This window comes from Puma concolor, chromosome B4, assembly GCF_028749965.1.
Source record: "Puma concolor isolate L17-30 chromosome B4, mPumCon1.1.hap2, whole genome shotgun sequence".
Taxonomy (NCBI): domain Eukaryota; kingdom Metazoa; phylum Chordata; class Mammalia; order Carnivora; family Felidae; genus Puma; species Puma concolor.
In genome coordinates this window covers 85,849,535-85,874,402 of record NC_141673.1, presented here as the reverse complement: position 1 = coordinate 85,874,402, position 24,868 = coordinate 85,849,535, and the positions used below count along the sequence as shown (strand labels likewise).

Here is a 24,868-nt window from a genome sequence, read left to right as displayed (position 1 = left end):
CAGAAGGGTAATAATAGGTAAGATGGAAAAAAAATGGATGGATCCTTGCTGTATTTATTAGGTGGAATGCAGAGACAATGAATGAACAGATGTAGAGGAAGAGGAGACAAGGATAACTCTCATGTTTCCAGATTGAGCAAAGATGGAGTGGAGCCATTTGCTAGGACCAGAGAATGAGCAGGTCTCGGGGCAAGAAAGAGAACTGGTAAGTTACATTTGGTATTCAGCTTATACTGTCTGTAAACACCTATATATTTCCTCTTGACAGTCAAAAATAGTTGTCTATATGGATCTGAGGCTCAGGAAAGACTTTAAAGGCAGAAGAAACAGAATGATATCTCACTGTAAAATAAATAAATAAAATAGTCCCTTGGCACAACATGTTAATTACATAATCCAGATTAAGCCACTTTTTTCTCTATAAAAAATAAATACATCACAATGCTTAGACTATTTCAACTGCTCCTAAAGTATATAGTAAGGTGATTTTAAAATATAAGGTGTATTTTATTACATGGCTAGAACTTCATTATTTTATCCAGGAACATGAAATAATATTTAAGTAATAAAAAGTGGCTACATTTAAAACACGTCCTCTTGCTCATCTTTTAAAATAACTGTACTCTTCTTCATTCTTTCTTTAAGGAAGATCCTGGATTTGTGGTTCTACTCTATGTCATCCAAGTATGAACAATGACAGGCAAAGATTGTTTCAAAAGAAAACACAAATGGTAGGCAAAGTCAATTATGAGTAGGAATACATTTATAGGGCCCTTCTTAGATCTAGATGTTCAAAATGAGAGGCTTGAATTAACATATATCTGTGTAAAGAGATGAAATTGACATGCAGTCTGAAATAGATAACTGCCCTTATGAATCGGGCTACTTCTTTCAGCAGTGTGATGCATAGAGAGTATTTGTAGAAGTGCCAATTCATCAGCATTTTTGTTATAATTTGGTTAGCAGGTTACTGAGTTAGCAAATGTCATGAGTTTGAAATGTGTTTGCATTTGAGTAGCATTTTTAAATCATGAGTAAAAAATTTGCATGTGTGTTTATGTGTATGTGTTTATTTTTTTAAATTTTACTCATTTATTTTTGAGAGAGGAAGAGAGAAGAGGGAGAGAAAAGCACAAGTGGGGGAGGGGAAGAGAAAGGGGGATGAGAGAATCTCAAGCTGGCTCCACACTGTCAGTGCAGAGCCTGATGAGGGGCTCAAACTCATGAACAGCAAGATCCTGACCTGACCAAAAGTCGGATGCTTAACCAACGGAGCTACCCAGGTCCTCCTGTATGTGTTTTACTAGTAGCTAGTGGCTTACCACAAAAGAGTTTTGGATTATTAATTTTCCTGTTATACCACAGTATTGGTTTACTGAGATCCTAACTAAAACTCATATATGTTAATGGGTACAATGTCACTTATGTAAAAAAGATCTTTATTCTACTTATAGATTAAATTATAGTGAAAGCAAGAGCAAATACATTTGGTGTCTTTTCCTTGTTCTGAAAATGATTTTTTTAGATCTTGATATTTTAGGGGAATCTGATGTATTATAAGGATGGAAATAAAAGAATTTCAAATATTTTAATACCATCTCTGTAGGAAGATAAGTTTGGATTGTTGCCTAACAAAGCTACTTTCTACTAGAATCCTACAGTGAAACATACTTGCCCCGGCTTCCACTCACCATTAACCCAAGGGTGAAAGGAGACAAGAATGTCTAACTTACTTTTAAAATGGACATCAGAAATCTCCAAAACTCTTATTTCTACATTCAAATATATTTCCAGATATGCTTCCCTCTTCCTTTAATTTCACTACTCTTTTTAAGTTTTACTGATTACAACCACTTTCCCATATTGTCATTATTTCCGGATGCCATTTCAGAGGATAACAAGTGTTATGCTACTTTTATTGTCTCCTTGGCTCTAACACTTCCCAAGATACTTCCAGCTCAAAGAAACACTTACTCACACTGTAGCTTTTTGTGGAAAAGGTAGATTAGGAATGACTGTTATTAACCTCTGTAGAACACAGTATGTCTCAGCTCCTCCTGTGTACTTCCTGTGAGATTCAACTGATTTTTCAGAAACCCGTCACGTCTTCTGACAATCCCCAGTGCTGGGCAGATATATTTGTCTCTTAATGCTACAATATAAAACTCTATTCTTCCTTATAGGTTAAGATCATCTATCATGACAATGCATTTTTGTGCATACAAGTTAAGTTTATTAAGCACAACTGGTATATATCTGGGTTTACAGATATACTGTGTCTCTCAGGCAAAGGAAAATACACAATTCTCACAGGGGTGATTGATTCTATTATTAGATGGTTTGTTATCCTCATTAATTGCATAACTATGAAGTCCATAACAACAGAAGCTAGGGAAGATTTTGAGGGATGCTGATTCAAAGATTTAAATAGTTAATGAAAGATATCTTTAATATAATATTATTGATATTCTTTTCAACTCCGGAGACAAAATTTCTAAAATCACTTGGACATCTGGTAAAGTTATCACTGACATTCTTGAATATATGGGAATATGTATTCTTCAGGGCTAAAAAGGTCTTAATTGGAATGCCTGGATAAAGTTGTGCTCATTTAGGCACTCGCTTATTTGGTTTATTTCTCTTTGCTTGCCCAACTGAGTTGGCATTAGCAGAATAAAAAGACCTACAGAGTCAGAAATATTGGGTGTCTTGAACATTTTTTAAAATGTAATTTCTGTTAAGTTGCCTTGATTCATAAGTATCTGTGTGAATGTCTTTGACAGTTTTGTTCTTTTTATCTTGATGAGGACCAGTCTGTGATGAAACTATGTTACACAGTAATCAAAGCAAAACCTGAGACCGTTGTGTTAAATCATACCAGGCGATAAAAATGTATAATAAGCTCTCTTTAGTACAGAAAACAGGGGCCACAAATTAAAAGAGTCAACCACTCAACTTTTGGTTGAGAATCAGTGCAAGGGAAGTCAAAAACAAAAAAAGAGTGAGACAAATATCACTAGTCAGCCTTATTTTGCTTTAACACGATAATAGCTGTTTTCCCTGTTTACTTAACCTTTGTCTCTTCTGCATTGTTTCCCGACTTACCTGCAGTTGGAGCGGGCCTAAGCCTGGTGCTGCTGCAGCGGCAGCTGCCATGGTAGTTGGGATCAGCTGAACAGGGTAAGGGTCACCTAAGTAAGAGAAGAATAGAGGTGTCAGCACCTTTTATCTACTCTCCACCTGCAAATTAAACTCCTGCATTCACTCTTTCCAAAAGCCTTCCTTTGTGTGCCTTGCTGGGGCCTAATGAAAAGCTCTATTGTGCAGCCTTTTACTAACACTCTTTTCACAATTCTGGCTGAGAGAGGAATGTGAATAAAAGGCACAAGCAATTAAGGCGGAAACCTCATCCTTTTTTCATGATGTATTTAGGAAAATGGGAGGAAAAAGTATGCATTGATCAGAAGGCTGCACTTTATAACACACACACACACACACACACACACACGCACAGACACACACACACACACACACACACACACACACACACCCCTAACAGTCTTGACATGAGCCTACCAACCCTCAGCAAATTTAAAATGTTACCATAAGAGGAACTTAACTAAATTTAATTCCATTTTAACAAACTCAACTCTAAAGATGTAAGCCAAATAGCTTACCTTTTGAACGCAATGTTATTGTCTTAATTCAAATAACCTCTTAAGTAGTGTCTTGCGGATGATTTGAGAATAAAGAAAACATTTTATGCATTGTTTTATATAAAATATTGGTATCCTTATTATCTCAGAGATAAATGTTTATAAAATATATTATAAAGAAAACAGAATATAGATGGTCTCTCCCTGAAGGGTTTTTGTTTGTGGTGATATCTGAAAAACCAAAATCTTAGTAATTCAACATTAAAGTTTTAATACATGTGATCTATAAAGATATAGAGACACACACAAATATATATACATACAACCTAAAAGATTGGAGTATACATTTTTGATGCAATTTTTTTTTCCATTTGGTAAAGAAGTACAATAGACTTTCTGCTTAGAGCCCACTGACATGCTAACAGGCATGTACATTATTGGTATTTGAAATACGACCGTAGCAAAAAATAAAAAAATAATAATTATAAGAACAATTTTTTTTCAATGTTTATTTATTTTTTGGGGGACAGAGAGAGACAGAGCATGAACGGGGGAGGGGCAGAGAGAGGGAGACAGAATCGGAAACAGGCTCCAGGCTCTGAGCCATCAGCCCAGAGCCTGACGCGGGGCTCGAACTCACGGACCGCGAGATCGTGACCTGGCTGAAGTCGGACGCTTAACCGACTGCGCCACCCAGATGCCCCAAGAACAATTTTTTAATCTAGAAAAAAATCTATTTTTAGTAATCTAATTTGTGAAAATAAAGTTAATATATCCATTCCAAAATATTTGTTGAGTATCTGCTACATATCAAGCACTGCTCTCAACACTAGAAATAGATTTTTAAAGAAGACTGACTTGTAGAGGTGTGTTTACTGGGAATTTAATGAAGCTTAAGCTTTGGGATTCTGCGAAGGGCCTCTGGAAGCATGTTTACAGTATCATATGCTTTCATATTTGTCAGCGTTTTTACTTTGTTGTGATTTCTTTTATAAATGAAAGCTCTCATTTTCACTTGAGTGTGTGTATTTTAAATTATGTGTATATAATTAAAATAATAATTATAAATAAATAATTAAATATATATTTTTTAATGTTTATTTACTTTTGAGAGACAGAGCACAAACAGGGGAGGTGCAGAGAGAGACACACACACAGAATCTGAAGCAGGCCCCAGGCTCTGAGCTGTCAGCACAGAGCCAGATGCAGGGGTGAAACTCACAAACTGTGAGATCATGGCCTGAGCTGAAGTTGGATGCTTAACTGACTGAGCCACCCAGGTGCCCCCATAATTACATATATTCTTAAAGAGGACCCCAAAGTTATATTTTTCAGGCTTCAAAATACCTGAATCTACATCTGCTGACTTGGTCTCCCCAGAACTTATAGCTTAATGGGAGAAAAAGGAAAAAGATAATTCAATGATTAGTAGAAAATACACTGACTGTTAAGATAGGGAAGTATGTAACACTATGCACTACACCATAGGTGCCTTAAACCTAGTCTAAGAGATCAAAGATGGCCTCCAGGAAGAAGTTAGGTTTAAGCTGAAATCTGAATGAAGAGAAGGCTAGCCAAACAAAGAAGAAAAAGAAGAGCCTTGCAGAAAGAAAAACCATTTTAATGAAGACTTACAGTCAAATGGGAGTGTCATATCATAGCCCAGTCCCTGCATTGCTTTAGAACACAGGTAAACAAAAAGAGATAAATGGGACCGGAGAGGGAATCAGGGGCCAGATTATGTACAGCATTATAAACAATATTAAAGAATCTAAAAACTGAGAACAAACTGAGGGTTGATGGGGGGTGGGAGGGAGGGGAGGGTGGGTGATGGGTATTGAAGAGGGCACCTTTTGGGATGAGCACTGGGTGTTGTATGGAAACCAATTTGACAATAAATTTCATACATTGAAAAATAAAAAAAAAAAGAATCTAAACTTCATTCTGTAGGCTAAAGGAAACCATGAATGTAGAAAAAGATGGGTTGAGTAAAATCATCTGGGCTAGAGGTTAGAAGCTATAATCAATAGTAAGAAGATCAGAACTCTCTGTAACACATAATAATGGTCTGTACGAGGGTGGTGATGTTGGGATGGAGAATGATGGAGAAAGTCAAGGGATAAAAAGAGGCAACACAGACACAACTTCATGATTGTTTACATATGAGAGTAAGAGAGGACTCAAGGATGACTCTTGTGGTTTTCACTGAACAGCCAGATTGGAGAGTAGTACTGTTTGTTTGGTTTGCAAACATAAATGAGAAGCAAGATTGCCAGGTTGGGCCTGGTGGGGAAGGGGGAGGCCGCGGGGTATGAATAATTCTATTTTGGACACTTTAAGTTTGAAATTACTATTAGATATCTGAATAGAGATGTTCAGTGAGGCACTTGGTAAACACGTCAGTATTTTAGGGGAAAAATTCATATCAGAAATGTAAATTTGAGAGTGGTCAGCATATATCTGGAATGTAAAGCTATAAGCTTTCAGTAGACTCTTTAGGAGTTAACTGTAGATAAAAAAAAAATAGGTCCAAGGGTTGGTTGTGGAATATAGTAATATTTATAGTCAGGGAGATAGGCAACTAGCAGAAAAACTAAGGAGAAATATAAATTTAATGTTCCAGAACCCAAGTAAGGAAAGATTTTCAGAAAGAGTGATTTTATTTCAAATGCTGGATTTAGTAATGTGGAAGTCATTGGTGACTCCAACATGGGCAGTTTCAGTGTAGTGGAGGGTGAGAAAGCCTAATTGGAGTGAGTGTGACCAACAGAGGATGATTAAAAGTAGAACTGGAGTCAGGAAGTGTAGACCCTTTCTTTTCAAAATGAAGTTCTTGGAGAATAATAACAGTTATCACCTAGGAATTCGTTAAAAATGTAGAATTTCAAACCCCACACCAAATCTACTTGGACAGGCAGCATCTAAGATGGAACCCCCCAATGACTCTATTTCCTTCCTTGTGTTTACATCCTTGTAATCTCCTACCCTTGAAGAGAAGAAGGCAAAGTGATGCGATATTACTTGTGACATTGAGTTACAAGAAGATTCTGGTTTTGTCTTGTTTACCCTCTCCCTAACCCTACCCTGTCTATCTGTCTTGGACTAAGCAGCTATGTTGAGCTGCCCTAAAAAGAGGCTCACATAGCAAAGGCATGATGTTCTCAGCCAACAGCAAGCAAAGAGATGAGGCCTGCCAACAGCCAAAGGAGAAAGCTTAGAAGCAGATTCTTCCTCAAGTCAAGCCTAGAGATGACTACATAGTCCGGGCCAACACGCTGGTCACAACTATGTGAAAGATCCTGAGCCACAAGTTCCCAGCAGGGCTGTGTGCAAATACATGTTTTATTGTTTTAAGCCATTAAGTTTTGGGAGAATTTGTTAAAGCAGCAAGTATATACCTTCTGAATTAGAAATTAAATTTCAACAAGAGTCCCAGACAGTTTGTACTTATTTGAGAAGTGACGGAACAGACAATTCTAGTGAGGTGTTTTGCAGTAGTTATTGGAGGGCATGTGATCCAGAAAACCTTACTTAAAAGGTATACTTGTAAAACTTATAGAATGCTTGCATGCCCGTAAGAACGATCCAGTAAATATAGGAGAAAAAAAACCCTGATGATACAGGGGAGAGAGTGGACCACTGACTGATGTTACATGGATAAGGTTTTATTTACCATTTAGTATTTTTAATATCTAATCTATAAAACACTATCTGAATTTATTTTATTTTTTTTTAATTTTTTTTTCAACATTTATTTATTTTTGGGACAGAGAGAGACAGAGCATGAACGGGAGAGGGGCAGAGAGAGAGGGGGACACAGAATCGGAAACAGGCTCCAGGCTCTGAGCCATCAACCCAGAGCCCGATGCGGGGCTCGAACTCACAGACCGCGAGATCGTGACCTGGCTGAAGTCGGACGCTTAACCGACTGCGCCACCCAGGCGCCCCATCACTATCTGAATTTATAAGGGGAAGTTTAGATGTTTAAAAGCTGAATTTGTACTATGCAAACTAGCAAAAATAACAAATATTATAGTATGACTATTAGAATAGGCAACTTAAATACTTAAACTATGTAATTTGTTTCTATTGTTCATTTAATCAATATAATCTTAAAATTAACTATAGCAAAAAGTAGAGGCTGTGATGCCCTTCACAGTGATCATTCATTTTATATAATTTAGTTACCCTGTTGCGAATTAATCAATTAATCAGTACTTACAACATCTACCATGTGACCAGAACTCTGCTAGGTTCTTTGGGAGGCAAAACAAAACAAACCTTGGTCTCTATCTACTACACATCCATCTTTTCTAATTAAGTGAGAGAATAAAGACGAAAATAAGAGTAAGCTTGGCCTTGAAGATTTGCAGGAAGAGGGGGGATAGATGTTTTGGGTGGGTGAAACACATTAAAACATGTATGACATGCTGAAGGAATGGAGAGAAATCAGTTTACCTGATAGGTGATAGAATAAAGTAGAGGGAAAAGAGACTGAAGGGAAGGAGTTGGGAAACTTAATACCCCACACTGGAGGCTATTTTGGTACAACACGGCAATGACTATGAAATAAAGTTTTAGCAAGTATCATAAAAGAAGGTAGGTAGCAGGGGGGCTTTAAAAATGACCCTGGACCTGGGGGCACCTGAGTGGTTCAGTTGGTTAAGCGAATGACTTTGGCTCGTTCATGATCTCGCAGTTTGTGAGTTCAAGACCACGTCGGGCTCTGTGCTGACAGCTTGGAGCCTGGAGCCTGCTTCAGATTCTGTGTGTCTCTCTCTCTCTGCCCCTCCCCTCTGTCTCTCTCTCTCTCTCTCTCTCTCTCTCAAAACTAAAACAAACATTAAAAAAAAATGACCCCAGATCTCGAACCTAGGGACAAAGACTTCCTCATACATTTGGATTGATAGCAAGCACCTGCATAGATATTTTGGGCACTTCTCAATTACTATTATCTAATTGTTAATAACAAATTGAGTGTGATACATACATATAAAGTTCATTATCAAAATCTAGATTATTCTATAAATTTTAAAAATGCATATATTAGTATTTTATCTTTTATCATTTCATTTTCTAAATTCATTAATGCATATTAATGAATGAATATAGTCAATTTTCCTTTGTATATATGTGGATCTACTTGGATATATATACACACAGTTGCTACTTGAACACAAGGGTGAGAAGTGCCGACTCCCATGCAGTTGAAAATCCAGGTATAACCTTGGACTCCCCAGGGACCTAAGGGCCACTATTAACTGAAAGTCTTACTGATAACATAAATAATCAATTAACACATATTTTATATGTTATATTATTATATACTGCATTCTTACAATAAAGTAAGCTAGAGAAAGGAAAATGTTATTAAGAAAATCATAAGGAAGTGAGAATATTTTTACAGTACTGTATTATATTTATCCAAAAAAATCTGCATATAAGAAGACCTGTGCAGCTCTAACCTGTGTTGTTCAAGGGTCAATTGTACATGCATGAATGAATAACTATCATGTTATACACATCCCATATTGTATGTGTGAGTATAAATGCATGTATATATATATAAAACATTTATACAAGCTAAATAATTGTATATATGTGTTATAAGCTGAGTTGTGCTCCCTCCTTCCAAATGTATATGTTGAAATCCTAAATGAGGTCACACAGGTGGGCTCTAATTCAACAGGACTGCTATCCTCTAAGTCTCTAAGAAGAGACTAGGATGCAAACAACACAGAGGGACAACCATGTGAGGACAGAGGAGAAGATGGCCATCTATCTACAAGTCAAGGAAAGAAAACTCAGAAGGAAATCTACCCTGTTGACACCTTGATCTTGGACTTCTGGCCTCCATAAATAAATTTCTGTTGCTTAAGCCACTCAGTTTGTCCTATTCTGTTATGGTAGCCTTAGCAAACTAATGTTTGCCATACACAGCCACACATCAATGTATTTGATGTTTAAGTAAATTGGAGAAAACAAAAGACTGGCAGCTGGAGTTAAAAAGACTGTGATAGCTAATATGTGTCTTTAATCACATACAGTTTCCAAGATATAATTATATAGTCATAAACAGGATATCAACTAATTTTCAAAAGTTTGTGTCTAAGGTACCACATTATCACAACCATCTCCTTTTAGCATACAAACATACATAACTTGACGCATGTCTACCTTATTACCAATTTTTCAGACCCAGATATGCAAAACTAGTTTGACTCAAATTTGTCCCAAGTTACTAAGTAAATACAAATACAATAGCTGTGAAGCTGGCCAATATAGCAATTTCACTCTTAATTAAATTCAAAATATATTGCATGCATATGCTGGTGTCCAAAGCAAACACAGAATCTATCAGACTTTAAAAATAAGGTCAAGGGTGGTTCTTAATGGCAAAAGAGTAATTAAGACCTACTGGGGAAAAGAAGATCCTTTATTGAAGTAAATACTGTCATCTATTTGTGCCATCCCTTATTTAACAGGTTTATTTTGTAAATACCTCATGAAGTACTTAGTAAAAATTAAATAATGGAAAATTCTGACTTTTAAAGTTCAACCATGTGTAAGTTATTCAAATTGACTTTCAACTAGTTAAAAGTAATATCTTTTACTCTTTCCTAGGTTTTAACCATTTGAACAGTTTTTCCCTAAGCCTTTCCAAAATTAATTGGCTTCTTATTTCAAAGCCAAGTACGGAAAATTCTAGCTCAAAACAATTTTTTTCAAAAAGTTGAAAAATATGTGAGGTATATTAGTCAATTGTTTTTAGAATACAACCTAGCTTATAGTGTCTATTGATATAAATGATATACCTAATATTAAATAACCCAATAACCCCTTAGAAAGCATGTTAATTGCAATAGTGTTAAAGTAATGCATATTTAGATAATAATAATCCCTACTGACATTAAGAAGGATTTACCTCTCTGATATATAATAAAGTAAGAGAAACAATATTTCCCAACAAGGTTATCTAGGCTCAGGAAGATTGTCAAAGCAAATATATTCTTACCCCGGGTCAAGGACCTACATCCTTTCATCCACGGATTAGTATAAATGTTCTGGAAAGTTTTATGGCATTATTTTCACTGAAACAAGGAGATGCATTCCTTTATTAGCCCTCCATGGTGTTTTGTTGGTTGGTTTGGTTTTCTTGACAAATACCAGATTGCCTTCCCTAGGTGCTGGGAAATACAAAATTTAAAACCCATACCCACACACACACAATCCTAGCCCTAGACAAGTTTCTAATCAAGTGAGAGGGATAAACATATAAGCCAATTGGATGATACAATGAGCAAATCAGAAAGTAGTGTAGAAGGTACTCTGAAAACTTCAAGAAAAGAAGAACTTAACTTGGAAACAGTGTGAAGAAAGGTTATTTGCTAAAATGTCTATTAAAAATAGCTAGGTTCAGGAGCTCCTGGGTGGCTCAGTCATTTAAGCATCTGACTCTTGATTTCAGCTCAGGTCATGATCTCATAGTGGTGGGATTTAGCCCCATATCTGGTTCCATGAACACAGCACAGAGCCTGCTTGAGATTCTCTCTCACCTTTTCTCTCTGCCCCTCCCCTGCTCATGCTGTCTCTGTTTCTCTCAAAAATAAATAAACTTAAAAAAATGTTTAAAAATAGCTAGTTTCACTAAGGCATTGCCTTTCAAGGCCATTTTATCACCTACTTTCCATGTCTTCTACTTGCTAGAGTCCCACAGTAAGCTTCCACCATTTAGTATAACCAAAATTGCTCTAATTCACCATTTTCTCAGATAGTACTTAAAACATTCTGCTTTTACCACTCTAACTTCCAGGTGGACAGAGCTCTGTAGGAATCTAACGAAAGAATGACATTAAAAAGGACACTATGGATAGAACTTTTGAAGAAAATTGCTTTCTTTCATCTTAGGGAACCATAGATTAATCAGTGGGTTCCTCTGGCTTGGAAGGAGCCCCCTGCCATTGATCAGGCAGTGCGAACAATAGCCACCATCTTTTACTGACCCCTACTTTCGAGGATATTTAAATACTCTCACTGTGTCTGATGCGGTAAGGGAAGGGTAAGCTATGCAGCTAAAAAGGAGGTAGAACACATATCTTATAGAATCTTGTGTTTTACTTCAAAGGCAATGTTAAGTCACTGAAAGATTTTAAGCAGGAGAGTGACATAGTCTGATTTGTGTTTTAGATCAATTTTGTGGCAAGGGATAGAATCGATTGAAAGAGGGAGAGACTGGAGACAGACTTGTTAAATACTACTGCAATAAATCAAGTGGGAAATGATAGTGGCCTAAACTAAGCATAAGGGAAGGAGATCTGAGAGACATATTTGATGACCAATGTGATGGGAGAAAAGAGAGACAGGAGCAAAAAAAAAGAAAAAACAAGTTATAGTTTGGGCTTTTATTTTAGTAAATTATTTAAAGAATGAATCATTCTTACCCAAGTAGTTATTCAATTGCTCCAACATCCTGTTTCAATAATTCATTTTTTCCTACTAATTTGGAATGTGAGCAACTAGTATTTGTTGAATTTTAGCACTGTTAAAATAATATATATATATATATATATATATATATATATATATATATACATCCACATACATATTTACGTGTGTGTATAAAATCTCACTTAATCTTCACAACAACTCAGTACGGTAGATATAATTATTCTTATTCTACAAAAAAAAAAGTCCAGGACTTTACAGTAAGTACTATAAACATTAGTACTTGAGTAAAAACAAAACAAAAAACAAAAAAAACAAAAAAAAACCCCAAAACAAACAACAAAAAAACAAACCCCAAATGTATTATTTTAGAAAACATAGACTATTTTTAGAAAAAAAGTATTATTTTAGAAGACATCATAGACTATTTTTAGAACACTATGCAAACACAGACTTCAGTTTTCAAATAGATACATTCATTTAGAGCTTATCCAACTAATATGTATCAAATACTATGTGGAGGGCACAAAGAAATAAAAGGTATAGTTCTTGCCTTGATGACACTTTCAGTTTCACAAATAAGACATACAGATATCAAGAGTGAAATAAATCAAAGCCATAAGATGAAAATCAAATGAATAAGAAAGAGAAAAATTACCAAAGAAAAGAAGAATTTATTCAAACTCAAATCATTTGAGAAAGAATCAGAGAAAGGGCTGAGCTTGGGTTAGATCCTCAGTAAAAATATAAGACTAGGGGTGCCTGGATGGCTTATTTGGTTAAGCATCCGATTCCAGCTCAGGTCATGATCCCACAGTGAATGAGTTCGAGCCCCTCATGGGGCTCTGTGCTAGCAGCTCAGAGCCTGGAGCCTGCTTTGGATTCTGTCTCCCTCTCTCTCTGCCCCTCCCCAGCTCATGCTCTGTTGTCTCTGTCTCTCAAAAAAAAAAAAAAAAAAAAAAAAAGAATAAATGTTAAAAAAAAATTAAAAAATATATAAGACTAGATAAGATGAAAGAGGTCCAAGAGCCGCAATGCCTGGTGCACAATAGATAATAAATATCTGCTGAATGAATAAATGGATAAGCCTAAAAGTAAGGATGGGAGGAACCTCTAATGGTAAATGGATGAGCCTAAAAGTAAGGATGGGAGGAACCTCCAATGGTTTTTCATTTCCTGGAGCATACACAGTGTATAAATATTCCCCTGAGTTGTCTCTTCTTAGGTCCTCACACTACTCATCATTTCTTGCCTTATAATTTACTTTTATCACTAAACTGTTATAGGTCCATGTACACCCCATTCCATCTCTCGCTTTCCAGCCTTCGTCCAGGCTGTTTTCTTCTGTTTAGAATGTTATTTCTGTGTTCCTTCACCTGGACAACTTCTTCAAATGCTTTTTTGCCTGCCCCACTTCACCCTTTGGAATTTGACTTATGGGTCCCCACTCCAAGTAGCCTTTCCTGACACCTTCCACCTCTCTTAAGTATGAATTCATTCCTTTTCCCCTGACCTCCATCAAAAATTCTAGGCATACGTCTATCATATTACATCTGTTTATGTCCCATTCTCCCCAACTACACTATGAGCAACCTACAGGCAGAGATTCAGTCTTACTCATCTTTAAATCCCCAGTTCTTAGCATAGGAACTGTTAAAGTGCATGTTTCTGTTAAATACATAGCACAGGCTGTTAAAATGTTTACTGACTGAATAAATGAAGAAACAATTCATTTAATTAAGAAATTAACAAATATCAACACAGGAGACCACTCTTCCCATATCAAAAGCTTACAGTTTAGTAGAAGTAACAGATTGTAAGCAAATAATTATACAAATAAGGAACAAATTAGTATTTGGACAGGGTTTAATTCAAACAATAATGATGTGTTAGCTCAGCAACCAATGATACAAAAGTAGAATAGGAAATCAAGAGGAAAGAGAAGCCTAGAGCTTGGGGATATAAGGAAATGTGGACCCAGAAGAGGTAAAGAATGTTCTGTAAAATATTTTCATTTATCAAATTATTCTTTTATAATATTCCATAATCTGTCTCTTTTATAAATTTTAATTTTAAAGCAAGTCATATCTCGTTGAGTATTTGAAATAAATAATATGAAATTCCTAAATCTTAACATAATTTCTGTTCATTAAAAGGAACCCACTATTATGATGGCATTAAAGTACCTGAGTATGGTCAAAGTGTTTACCAAAAAGATGTTATATATAAACAAATGACAAAACAAAATCTTTCATTGTGATTGTTCAAATCACTTTAGACTTTCATAAATCCAAGTGAGTTGAACTTTGATTTTTTATAGTACTATGCTCAGCTATGTCTCCTCCCTCCCTCCCTTTTAGGTGGTTAAATTTATAACAATTCCACTAAATTGTCTTGTGGAATCCAAGTCAAGAAGTTCAGAACAACTAATATGGTATACATGAGTTAAGGTAAAGGGGTTTTATCAATTTGTTAGAATAAGACTTTGCTACTTGAAACTTGTTTGTGAGAAATGCTAATATTTTATAGGAGACTCTCATAAAATAATAGAAATATTTCATGTGAATTTTGAGAAAATAAGATTAATAATTATCCTTTGTTTGACTAAACATCTATTTTCAAAAGATATTTTGAGATAATTGTTCTCAATTGCTCTGTCACAGGCATTTTCAGTAAAAAGTTTTTAAAAATAAAAAAAATATTTTTATGTCTTTTTAATGTAGCATAGCGAATGAAAACTTTATCCTATTTAATAGTTACTCAGTTGGCTAGTTTAGTAAGAGGTTATAAATTTTTTAAGAAATGCCTCTCAAAATGGGAAGACATTTCTGATTATAAGAGATAGAGCATTCTTTCTTTACCTCTTAGCCCATAAATTAAATGAATTCTAGTCCTAATGAAAATTCCTGGGTTAATTATCTAAGAAATCTGAGTATCCCTGAAAAGGTGACAATGAATCAAAGAAATCTCCTTTTCCTCCTGCATTCCAGTATTGCTACAAAGGCATCATTTAAGCTATTGCACAATAATTCATTTTAAGCTGCTCAAAGAGAATCATTAATTAAGGAACAGCTTCTATATCCAAACGTACATTAGATACCATGTCTATATTTTGCTTCTGTGTCTTATGAGGAAATAAATGGCACAGAGAAAAGCACCCCAAATGATTCAGGTACTTAAAAGCAGTGATTTGGAAGAGGGGCATTGGTATAAGCCACTTATGATAAAAGCAAATGCTAGTTTTTATTTTCCACTTTTAATACTAAGGTTTAGCAAGCATTTCATTTCTTTGACACCTTTTATAGCCTTTCCACTTTTCTGTCTATCATGGTTTTTTGATAGATATTCCTCCTCCTGGAGTGTCACTGGAATCTGGAAACTGCAGGTTGAAAACAGGAAGTTTCCTAGCCCCTGTAACAATAAGCCTGTGAGCTGTATGTTTGGGATGACTTCTGGTCTAGAGTTTCCTACTAGAATGATACATTTAGAACTCTGAAAATTAAGAACCGTTATGGCATTCCCCTCCCCCTAAAAAAAAAAGAAAACCAAATAATGCAAAAGTCTTGGTTAGAAGTATAGTGACCTAGAATAAACTCCTGAAATTCTTTTCATTATGTCACATTCTAAATGTTCAAAACAGACTTCTACATCTAATAAATAATAATTATATGTTATATTTATATTATAATTTAAATTCCTCAGAAATGCACAATTTTTACAATCCCCTTATGAAGTGGGTAGGGCAGACATTATTGTAGCTCACTTAAAGATTAAAAATCTAGGGCACAAAGAGGAAATGACTAGCCTAAGGGCACAGAATAATATGAAATGGGATTTTGATTACCAAGGGCTTTTGATATCTTGTTTAATTTTTTTTTCAAAAAAAATTTTAAAAATATTTATTTATTATTGAGAGACAGAGAGACACAGAGCGTGAGCAGGGGAGGGGTAGAGAGAGGGGAAGACACAGAATGTGAAGTAGGCTCCAGGCTCTGAGCTGTCAGCACAGAGCCCGATGCGGGACTCGAACTCACGGTGAGATCATGAAATGAGCCGAAGTCAGTCGCCTAACCAGCTGAGCCACCCAGGCGCCCCATTAATTTTTTTTCTAACAGAATTGACTAAATCCAGACAATTAATAGTTTCAGATTACAAGTCTCAATGATGCTTATTTATAGCTTGACTCAGATGAGTCAATTTTCAAAGTTTTAGACCTTCCATCAACCAATTCAGAGAGCATTAGAACTCAGAGGCAATCTCTCAGGTGAAAACTATTCAGAAAGGAACAAATGAATGAAAGTAAAATGCCATATACTGGGACTAGAAGAGTTCATTTGGGGCAAATATGTGCACACAAAAATGTTTACTGTAGAATTATTTAACTGTAAATATTGTAGACAAAATTAAATGTTCATTAGTGGGAAATGCAAATAGAATATGGTAATCCAGTTTAATGAAATATTATGCAGGAGAAGATAGATCTAAAAGTATGGAAGAGGATGGGGCACCTGGGTGGTTCAGTCAGTTAAGAGTCTGGCTTCAGCTCAGGTCATGATCTTGCAGTCCGTGAGTTTGAGCCCCACGTTGGGCTATGTGCTGACAGTTCAGATCATGGAGCCTGATTTGGATTCTGTCTCCTTCTCTCTCTGCCCCTCCCCTGCTCACGCTCTCTCTCACTCTCAAAAATGAATAAATATCTTAAAAAATTAAAAAAAAATAAAAGTACAGAAGAGGAAAGATAGTCGTGATTTTTTTAATTTATAAGTAGAATATAGTCCATAGAACATTACACTCATATACATTATATATTATTTAGTACAAATCATATATATATATATATATAACATCTATGTATCATTACATACACATTACAACCTACAGATATGTTCACATTTTACATATCACATATATGTATCTATATATAAATAAATGTATATACTTATTTATATATAAACACATACATATTTCTATCTATAGTTCTGGTAAATAAGTACCAAATTGTTAACAGTGATTACATATGGGGAGTGGGATTATAGGGGCATATGAGTGTAGACAAACAACTTTCGGTTTCTGTTTTCTATGCTTCTACATCATTTGAAATTTGTGCAGTCAGCAGGTGCTATCTTTAATATATTAGGAAAAAATGCGAAAGGTCGTTATGAGATGACTGTATTAAGTAGGTGTAAGAAAATATTCTTTGAATATAGAGCCAAAATAAATTTTTAGGGAAATAGTATTATTTAAAAAGTCGCTGTAGTTCCTCTGCCCTTTCCACTGGCTGGAATGGGGATATGGTGGCTGGGGAAGATATCTAAGACAGAAACTATAGTTTGTGGAAGGTGGTACAATAAGAGCACAAGCCTGGGATTTGCTCTTATGGAGCTACCACAGGAGCAATGTTTGGACTATTATGTAAGTGAAAAAAAATATTCTTTCACCATGTTTCAACTAATATTATTTTGGCCTTTAAAGTAGATAAACCTAAAACAGTATATGATTCCACATGATATTATAAGAGCATGACTTGTTCAGTCCTCATAGAAGATATGTATCTATTGTAGAGTTGGAAGCAAATATTATCTTCACCTGTTTTACTAAATACTTTTTCTGTTTCCATATTTTCCTATCAACTTCATGACTACAGTTTGTCTTCTAATGGAATTTTCTACAGTGAAAGAATATGCACACCGGAGAAGAGAGGTGTTTGGTATCACTGACAGCTCTATTCAAATAAATATTTTATTCAAATAAATTTATTCAAATAAAATATTGCCTTTCTGGGCTTACATTTCAGTCTGATGACCTTCATGTGAGGCTGCTACAAGATGAGATTCCATGTTTGCTGTGGCCAGAAAGATATAAATTTAGAATTCTGAGGGTTAGGCTGGACTATGGCAATGTCATATATGGTAATACCACATTGTGAGGCCTCTTGGCTGAGAGCACAGAGTGTCATCAGCCAAGCACTCTTTCTTTCCATTTGACAAGTCTACATTATCAAGAATTATGTCGTAAAAGGAAAAACTGACCCAAATGGGTTTATATTTAAATTGAATGGCATGCTTATGTTCTTAAGTGTTAAAAAGCAAACAAGATGGATTAAAAGATTAAGTATATATTTTTGGTCTAGTAAAATCTGAGGAATTTTTTGAAAAAGGGGCTTTTGCTTTTTGTGTTTGCTCATGTGTGTATTTTGGTAGTAGTGTGTGTGTGTGTGTGTGTGTTGGGAGGATGGGATTCAACAGTAGTTACTAACATAGCTTAGTTATCAGCTCACAGAGTTATGATGCTTAAAATTAATTATGTGTCTACGTTTTATAAACAGTAAGGTACAATATAAGCTATTGTTTTTATACCAAGTTATGACACTTTGTCACAACATACATCTCCCTTCTCTCAGTGATGAATCTTGTAAAAATACTATAAACTCCCTTTTAGGGAAAAAAAAAAAAACACCACATTTTATTGACCTAAAAACATCCTTCCCATGAGAATTGGAGGGTAGCTTCCACCATAATTGTGGAATGTTATATACATTTTTGCACTCAATTCTCTTTACTTTTTAATCATCTCACATTTTAAGCCACCAGTCTAACTTATTTCAGATGGCAATTTAAATGATTGGCTGGGGGCGCCTGGGTGGCGCAGTCGGTTAAGCGTCCGACTTCAGCCAGGTCACGATCTCGCGGTCCGTGAGTTCGAGCCCCGCATCAGGCTCTGGGCTGATGGCTCAGAGCCTGAAGCCTGTTTCCGATTCTGTGTCTCCCTCTCTCTCTGCCCCTCCCCCGTTCATGCTCTGTCTCTCTCTGTCCCAAAAATAAATAAACGTTGAAAAAAAAATTAAATGATTGGCTGTGCAGGTACCACAGCAATTCTTTAAATAAATATATCTAGATCTAGATGTAGATCTAGATCTAGATTAGTAATATTAGTAAATATATATCTAGATCAGATCTAGATATATATTTACTAATACTACTAATTTTATATACTAATATAATATATATTACAAATATAATGAATACAATATAAATTATATATATACATATATACATATATAGACTATATGTATACATATATGTATGTATACATACTATACATATATATATACATATATAGACTAAATTCTACAACGAAGTTGGGTTCACCCAAAGTCATTGGTTTATAAGGTGTTTCAGGGGAGGGGGGGTAGAGAAGAGCTGGTCACAATAATTTTAAAACGCACAAACACAGAAGCCTGAATATATGATTACATCCTCTTCTCTCTGCTAACGTACAAAGAACCTACAGTATGTGATCCTGACAACACATGTTTCCTATTTTGTCAATTTGATAAAACCGTACCATGTCAATGGTTTTTAGCTTGTGATTCGGTGATTGTTTCAGCACTGATTGTCAACGACCTGTATGTCAGCTGACACAGTTAAATCAGAAATTAGCATGCAGTCTCCTAAAATGCCAGACACATGGACCCTTTACACGAGAGAGATATAATGGAACCCACATGATATCCCCATTAAACAATGAAACATGTGACATTAACCAAAAACAGGAACACATCAGCAAATATGCCTGAGGAAGTTTATGGTATTTAACTCCTAAACATTAATTTTATTGTGGTGTATGAGGAACTAATTAACTGAGAGTTTCCTTTTTTATTAGAAGCGGAAATACTGTTCAGAAAACTGATGAAGAATAAATACAGCATATTTTAAGTTTATTAAGCTTGGCTCATCGACTTCTATTTATTTAAGCTAATCTCATAAGGCAATTAAATATTTCAATCAGTAACGTTATATGGCTATTTTATTTAGCACATTTCTGAAAAATTAATCAATGTGTTAAAATGCGGAAAGTATGTGAATATATTTCTAGTTTCATACAGCCAAAACAATGATTAAATACATTTTCAAAAAAAAAAAACAAAAAAAAACAAATGACCTGATCTTTTCCAACATGAGCTTTGATAAATATACAAGTGGAAAATGACAACAGAAAAAGTTAAAACTTGGTGATTATGATGTAAGTAGTTAAGGCTGTATCTACATGAGACAAATGGTTTCCATCAGCACTGTAATACTTTTCTCTAAACAATTCAATTTTCCTAGTCAGAGGAAGCCCCATTCAGGTGTGGTTGAATGAATTTGATCCTGGATAGGATACGAAATGCAATTAATTGCCAGGTGTGGTTTTAGAATATATTCTTTTAAACCAGATCTGTGTTTTCCTGGCACAATGCTACCTAGGTACTAGTTCATATACAATCCCATTTAATCTTTGAAACAATTAAGTAAAATGGGTGTTATTAGTCCATATTATAGATGAGGAAAAGAAAGCTCAGTAACTTGCACAGGGCAATCACAGTAGCAGAACAAGGCAAAACTTAATTCAAGTCCACGTTCTCTCATTCCAAGTACCTTTCAGCTTGTAGTTGTGTATTTCACACTGGGTTAATTAAATCAAAATGAAACAAAAACACAGTTAACTATTTGGAGTCACATAGACACAGGAATCAACTGGTATAGACAAATGAATCAACTGCTTTATGTATACAATATTGTCCATAACCCATAAGTACAAGATAAATTTTGTTATAATATTCCATTCTATGATTGTAATATGATAGGTCGACACCAATAACTTTCTAGTAAGATAGGTCATATTAAGTTTTTAAATGAACATGTACTAGACTAGGCCAAAAGTTCCTATAATTTCTTGGATTCAGGCACCATCTACAGCTCAATAATTTTTTCATGCCACCTGCAGGACAAAAGAAATACCCAACTCTTCCATTTTGTTAAGTAGTAAAGGTCTAAACAGCTAAGGTATTTTATGTAGTGTCTGACAGATGTCTCTGTATTTTCCTTGAAATTTTAAAATATGTTGTATGCCCCTGTGAATTAGTAAAGGCACCCTGGTACCTTAGCACACAGTTTGGGAACTTCAGCACTAGGCACATGCCCATCTATGGGGAAAGACTATCTGCAGCTATGTGACACATTCAATTTGACACTTTGGGCTAAACTCTTGAGCCAACTCTTTTACCACTGTTTGTTTTATACTGTATACAGAAAATGGGTTATTTTATTGGATTGCCTTCCTGCAGATTCTTTTACTTCCGCATAAAATGTGTTCCTGTCACAAATTTCTAAGGCAGCTGTTAGAATTATATGACTAGAAATTTTACACCCAAACAAAAAGGAGCAGAGGACTGTAGTTATTAGTGAAAAGAGAAACACCTATTCCTCTCATTCCTGCCTACAAACTATGTGTTCCGAGGGAACGCCATTTAACTTTGAGGGTGGGGCGTGAGGAAGCTGTGTGTCCTGGAAAGAGAACTGGAAGTTGGAATCAGTGAAATTTGTATTAACCAAAATTAGGACTTTCAACCACCTTATCTCAAAAGTTTCTCTCAAGTTTAAAATGCTAAAACCAATATACACATTCAAAATTATTGTGAAATTTGTTAGATTTTTTGCCATATGAGTGAACACAAAAGTGGGGTCTTCTTGCGACATGAAGTATTCTCTAGGTGTCAAATGTGTGTACATTGTATTTCACAAAAGTCCAGATGAAACAACTTTTGTGGTTCACAGGTTGAAGCCTTTGGTTAAGAGGTTAGGATTTCATTTAGACTTTTCAGCAGAGGGAAGTGTACTGGGTCCTTGGACTCCTCAACCATCCAAAGTGTACTTGAACCAATTCATTTCTACACCATTTATTTTATTATTCAATATAGGAAACTTAGTTAGTTTTAAAATTTATTCCAAGAACTTTAATGAGAGTTTACTGATTAAAATGAGCAGGTGCCCACAAACATAATTTAAAATTGGGATTTTTAATTATGCATTATAAAAATTGGGGTGTGTCTACATATAGCAACTTAGTTGACAGTTTTCATAGAATTGACAAGTTAAAAATACAGATTATTTCATTAATTTTTCCCCCGTGTGGAATGGTCTATGAATTGAGGTGATTGATCAAACCAGTGTTTTTATGTAATTGTTTTCAAGTTATTATATATATTAAAAATATTAAACTTAATAATACACCATTATCTCTACCACCTTAGAAGTTTGGAAGTATTTTTAGATATTAAGAAATAAGTAGGGGGCCGCCCGGGTGGCTCAGTCAGTTAAGCATTTGATTTTTGAGTTCAGCTCAGGTCATAATCTCACAGTTTGCGAGTTTGAGCCCCTCGTCGGGCTCTGTGCAGACAGTGAAGAGCCTGCTTGTAATTCTCTTTCTCTCTCTCTCTGCTCCTCCCCCAGCCACTCATTTTCTCTCTCAAAATAAATAAATAAACATTGAAAAAATCAGTAAGAAAAGTAATAACTAGATATGGATCCATGAAGAAGTGTGGTTTCATACTTGATTTCATTAATAGCAAATGCCAAAACAGAACCTGAGATTCTGATAATAATACATCAATATCTGTAAACTGATCTACATATTCATGGATATGAGTGGACTACAACATTCTTTAAAACTTCTTTACTATGTAGCCAGTTTGCTCTGAAGTCTTTGGTTGTACTGCTATTAAATTATTCTTCTATTATTTACTGACATTCATTTTAACAGTTAAGGGAGAATCCAGCAGTAGGTCTCCATTCTGTGCCATACTTCCACTATTATATTTTTCAAAGAGAAAATATCTTTATGTCCAACAGAAAGCTTCTTTTTTTTGAAAACAGCAGATGCCCACTCAATTGTGATGCTTAGGTTCCCCAACTTAATGTTCTTATATTATCTTTTCCCTCCTGAGAACATTTGAACTTTCTCGTATAGTTCCAGAGATTTTTATTTTATTTATTTGATCAAGATACATAGTCTAAATGGAAAAATTTATCATCAATACTTTCTATGAGTGGACTGATGAAAAGCATTTGAATTTCTGATACCACCAAATATGTCTTTGATATTCACTTGAAACACAAATCGAGATGAGTTGGTCAGTCTTCTTCATTGAGAATTAGGTAATCATACTCAAATTAAAACAACTGACATATTGTTGACAATTCTGGGGAGAAAATAAGGAGACCCACTGAAGAGAGATGGCAAGATTTATGTCCTTTCCTATCTCTATTCTTTCCTGAAATGTGATTAGTGAGGAAATAGCCTGGACTACTTAGTGCTTCCACCCAAACTGAGTCAAAGTGCCAGAGTGTCAACAAGGGTGGTCCTTTCTTGCGCCACTGGCTTCTGAGTTTCAGGGTTTGGCATGATACTAGGTTCAGGCTTGCCAGCGGCTGTAAAGGCTATATTCTACTTAATTTCCAAGGTTACAAAAGAAATGGTATTGTTTGTAATTTTAAGCACCAAAGGCATAAATATCAAATGGATAATACATGAACGATTTTAGAAAGGGAGAAGTTTCTCCATGCCACATCACATTAACACTGAACAAATTTTAGCATGCCAATTCTGGCAAATGGGAGTGAGGTAGAGGTGTCCTTGACCTTTTCCAGGCCCAAAGTTACTCTATTGTTCATACCCAACATGGTTGGGTACCCAATATTTGCTGATGGGACTTATTTCTACAGTTACTTAAAAAATGCCTTTCTGGAAAACAGAACTTGTCTATACATACATATTGCAGGTGCAATCTCAGGTAACTGATGATTTTCAAAAGTGTCTTTTGTTTTTCTTTTTAATAACCAAGATTACCAAAAAACACATTGGCAACGTGCGTTTAAGGTGAATAGCAATTCCTTAGGAAAATGGAAACAAAACAAAACAAAATTTTACGATTAAAAACTCAGAATTTAGTGTAGCAACAGAGTTTAAAATCCTATATTTAGAATTTAAATTATTCTTACAACTTAAATGCTTAGAATATAAATATAGTCCTTAATCATAAAAAAATGTTGGTGTTTCTGAATGAATCGATCTATGAAGACAGAATAATGTGGAAACTAATATTAAAGGAATAAACTCAGGACCCAGAGTGAGAACACCATCTTAAAACACATGAAACCAAAGTCAAGAGAAAGACGTGAAAGAGTAGTTTCAAAACTGCAAAGGGCAAAATATCATACAAGTGTGAATTTTTATAGTCCCAAGTTTAGTTCACTTTTACCTAGACTCTATAGCTGCAATCTACTCTTCTCAAATGGCTTTGTATATTTAAAAAAAATGCATCCCACTTCTTCAATATTATATAGAGAAATGTTTAAAGACTAAGAATAAATGTTAAAATGTGAAAATCCAAGACATCATTTTTACAGGAAGCGTAGATCTGATCTCTAGCAATGTTGGATAGAGTTTCTCAAATGCAATAAATACTGAAGCATAGCAAGATGTTAATGGGACAATTTATTAAAATATAAACGAACCCACATATACCGGGCTTTACAATACAATATTCTACATGAATATCTAAAAGATGATCATATTTCATTAATTGTTTCCGATGATGTTTTACTTTTATCAATAAAAATATTTTAATGAGCTTGACTTCTCTATACTCTTTCTGGCCATGGTAATAATGTTCCAGGAGATATGTTGCTTAGTGGTCTATTCTCTCTTTGGAATTTGTTATGATTTTTATTTAACAGATTATAGTTGGCATTTTGGCTATTTAAATTCTGGAAAGTGAAATATTAGAGTGTTTACACAACTAACAATATACAATTTCAGTTTTGATAAAAAAAGAAAAAAAGTCATAAAATCACCGGCATCTAAAATTAGTAAGCAATATAAACAATTATCTTGGAATAACTTCCCACTTAGTGCAAAAATGCCCTTGTAGTGTTTGTAACAAGTGG

At 35.0% G+C, this 24,868-nt stretch overlaps 1 protein-coding gene across 33 annotated transcripts in view; it reads right to left on the bottom strand.

Moving 5' to 3' along the window:
• SOX5 (SRY-box transcription factor 5) overlaps positions 1-24,868 on the bottom strand; it is a 1,024,889-nt gene that overhangs the window by 106,560 nt on the left and 893,461 nt on the right. For all 33 annotated transcript variants that reach the window (XM_086713854.1, XM_086713857.1, XM_086713848.1 and 30 more), the window contains one exon: positions 3,106-3,191. In XM_086713854.1, the coding sequence (XP_086569980.1) occupies positions 3,106-3,191 (86 nt within the window). The remainder of the gene's footprint in view (positions 1-3,105; positions 3,192-24,868) is intronic.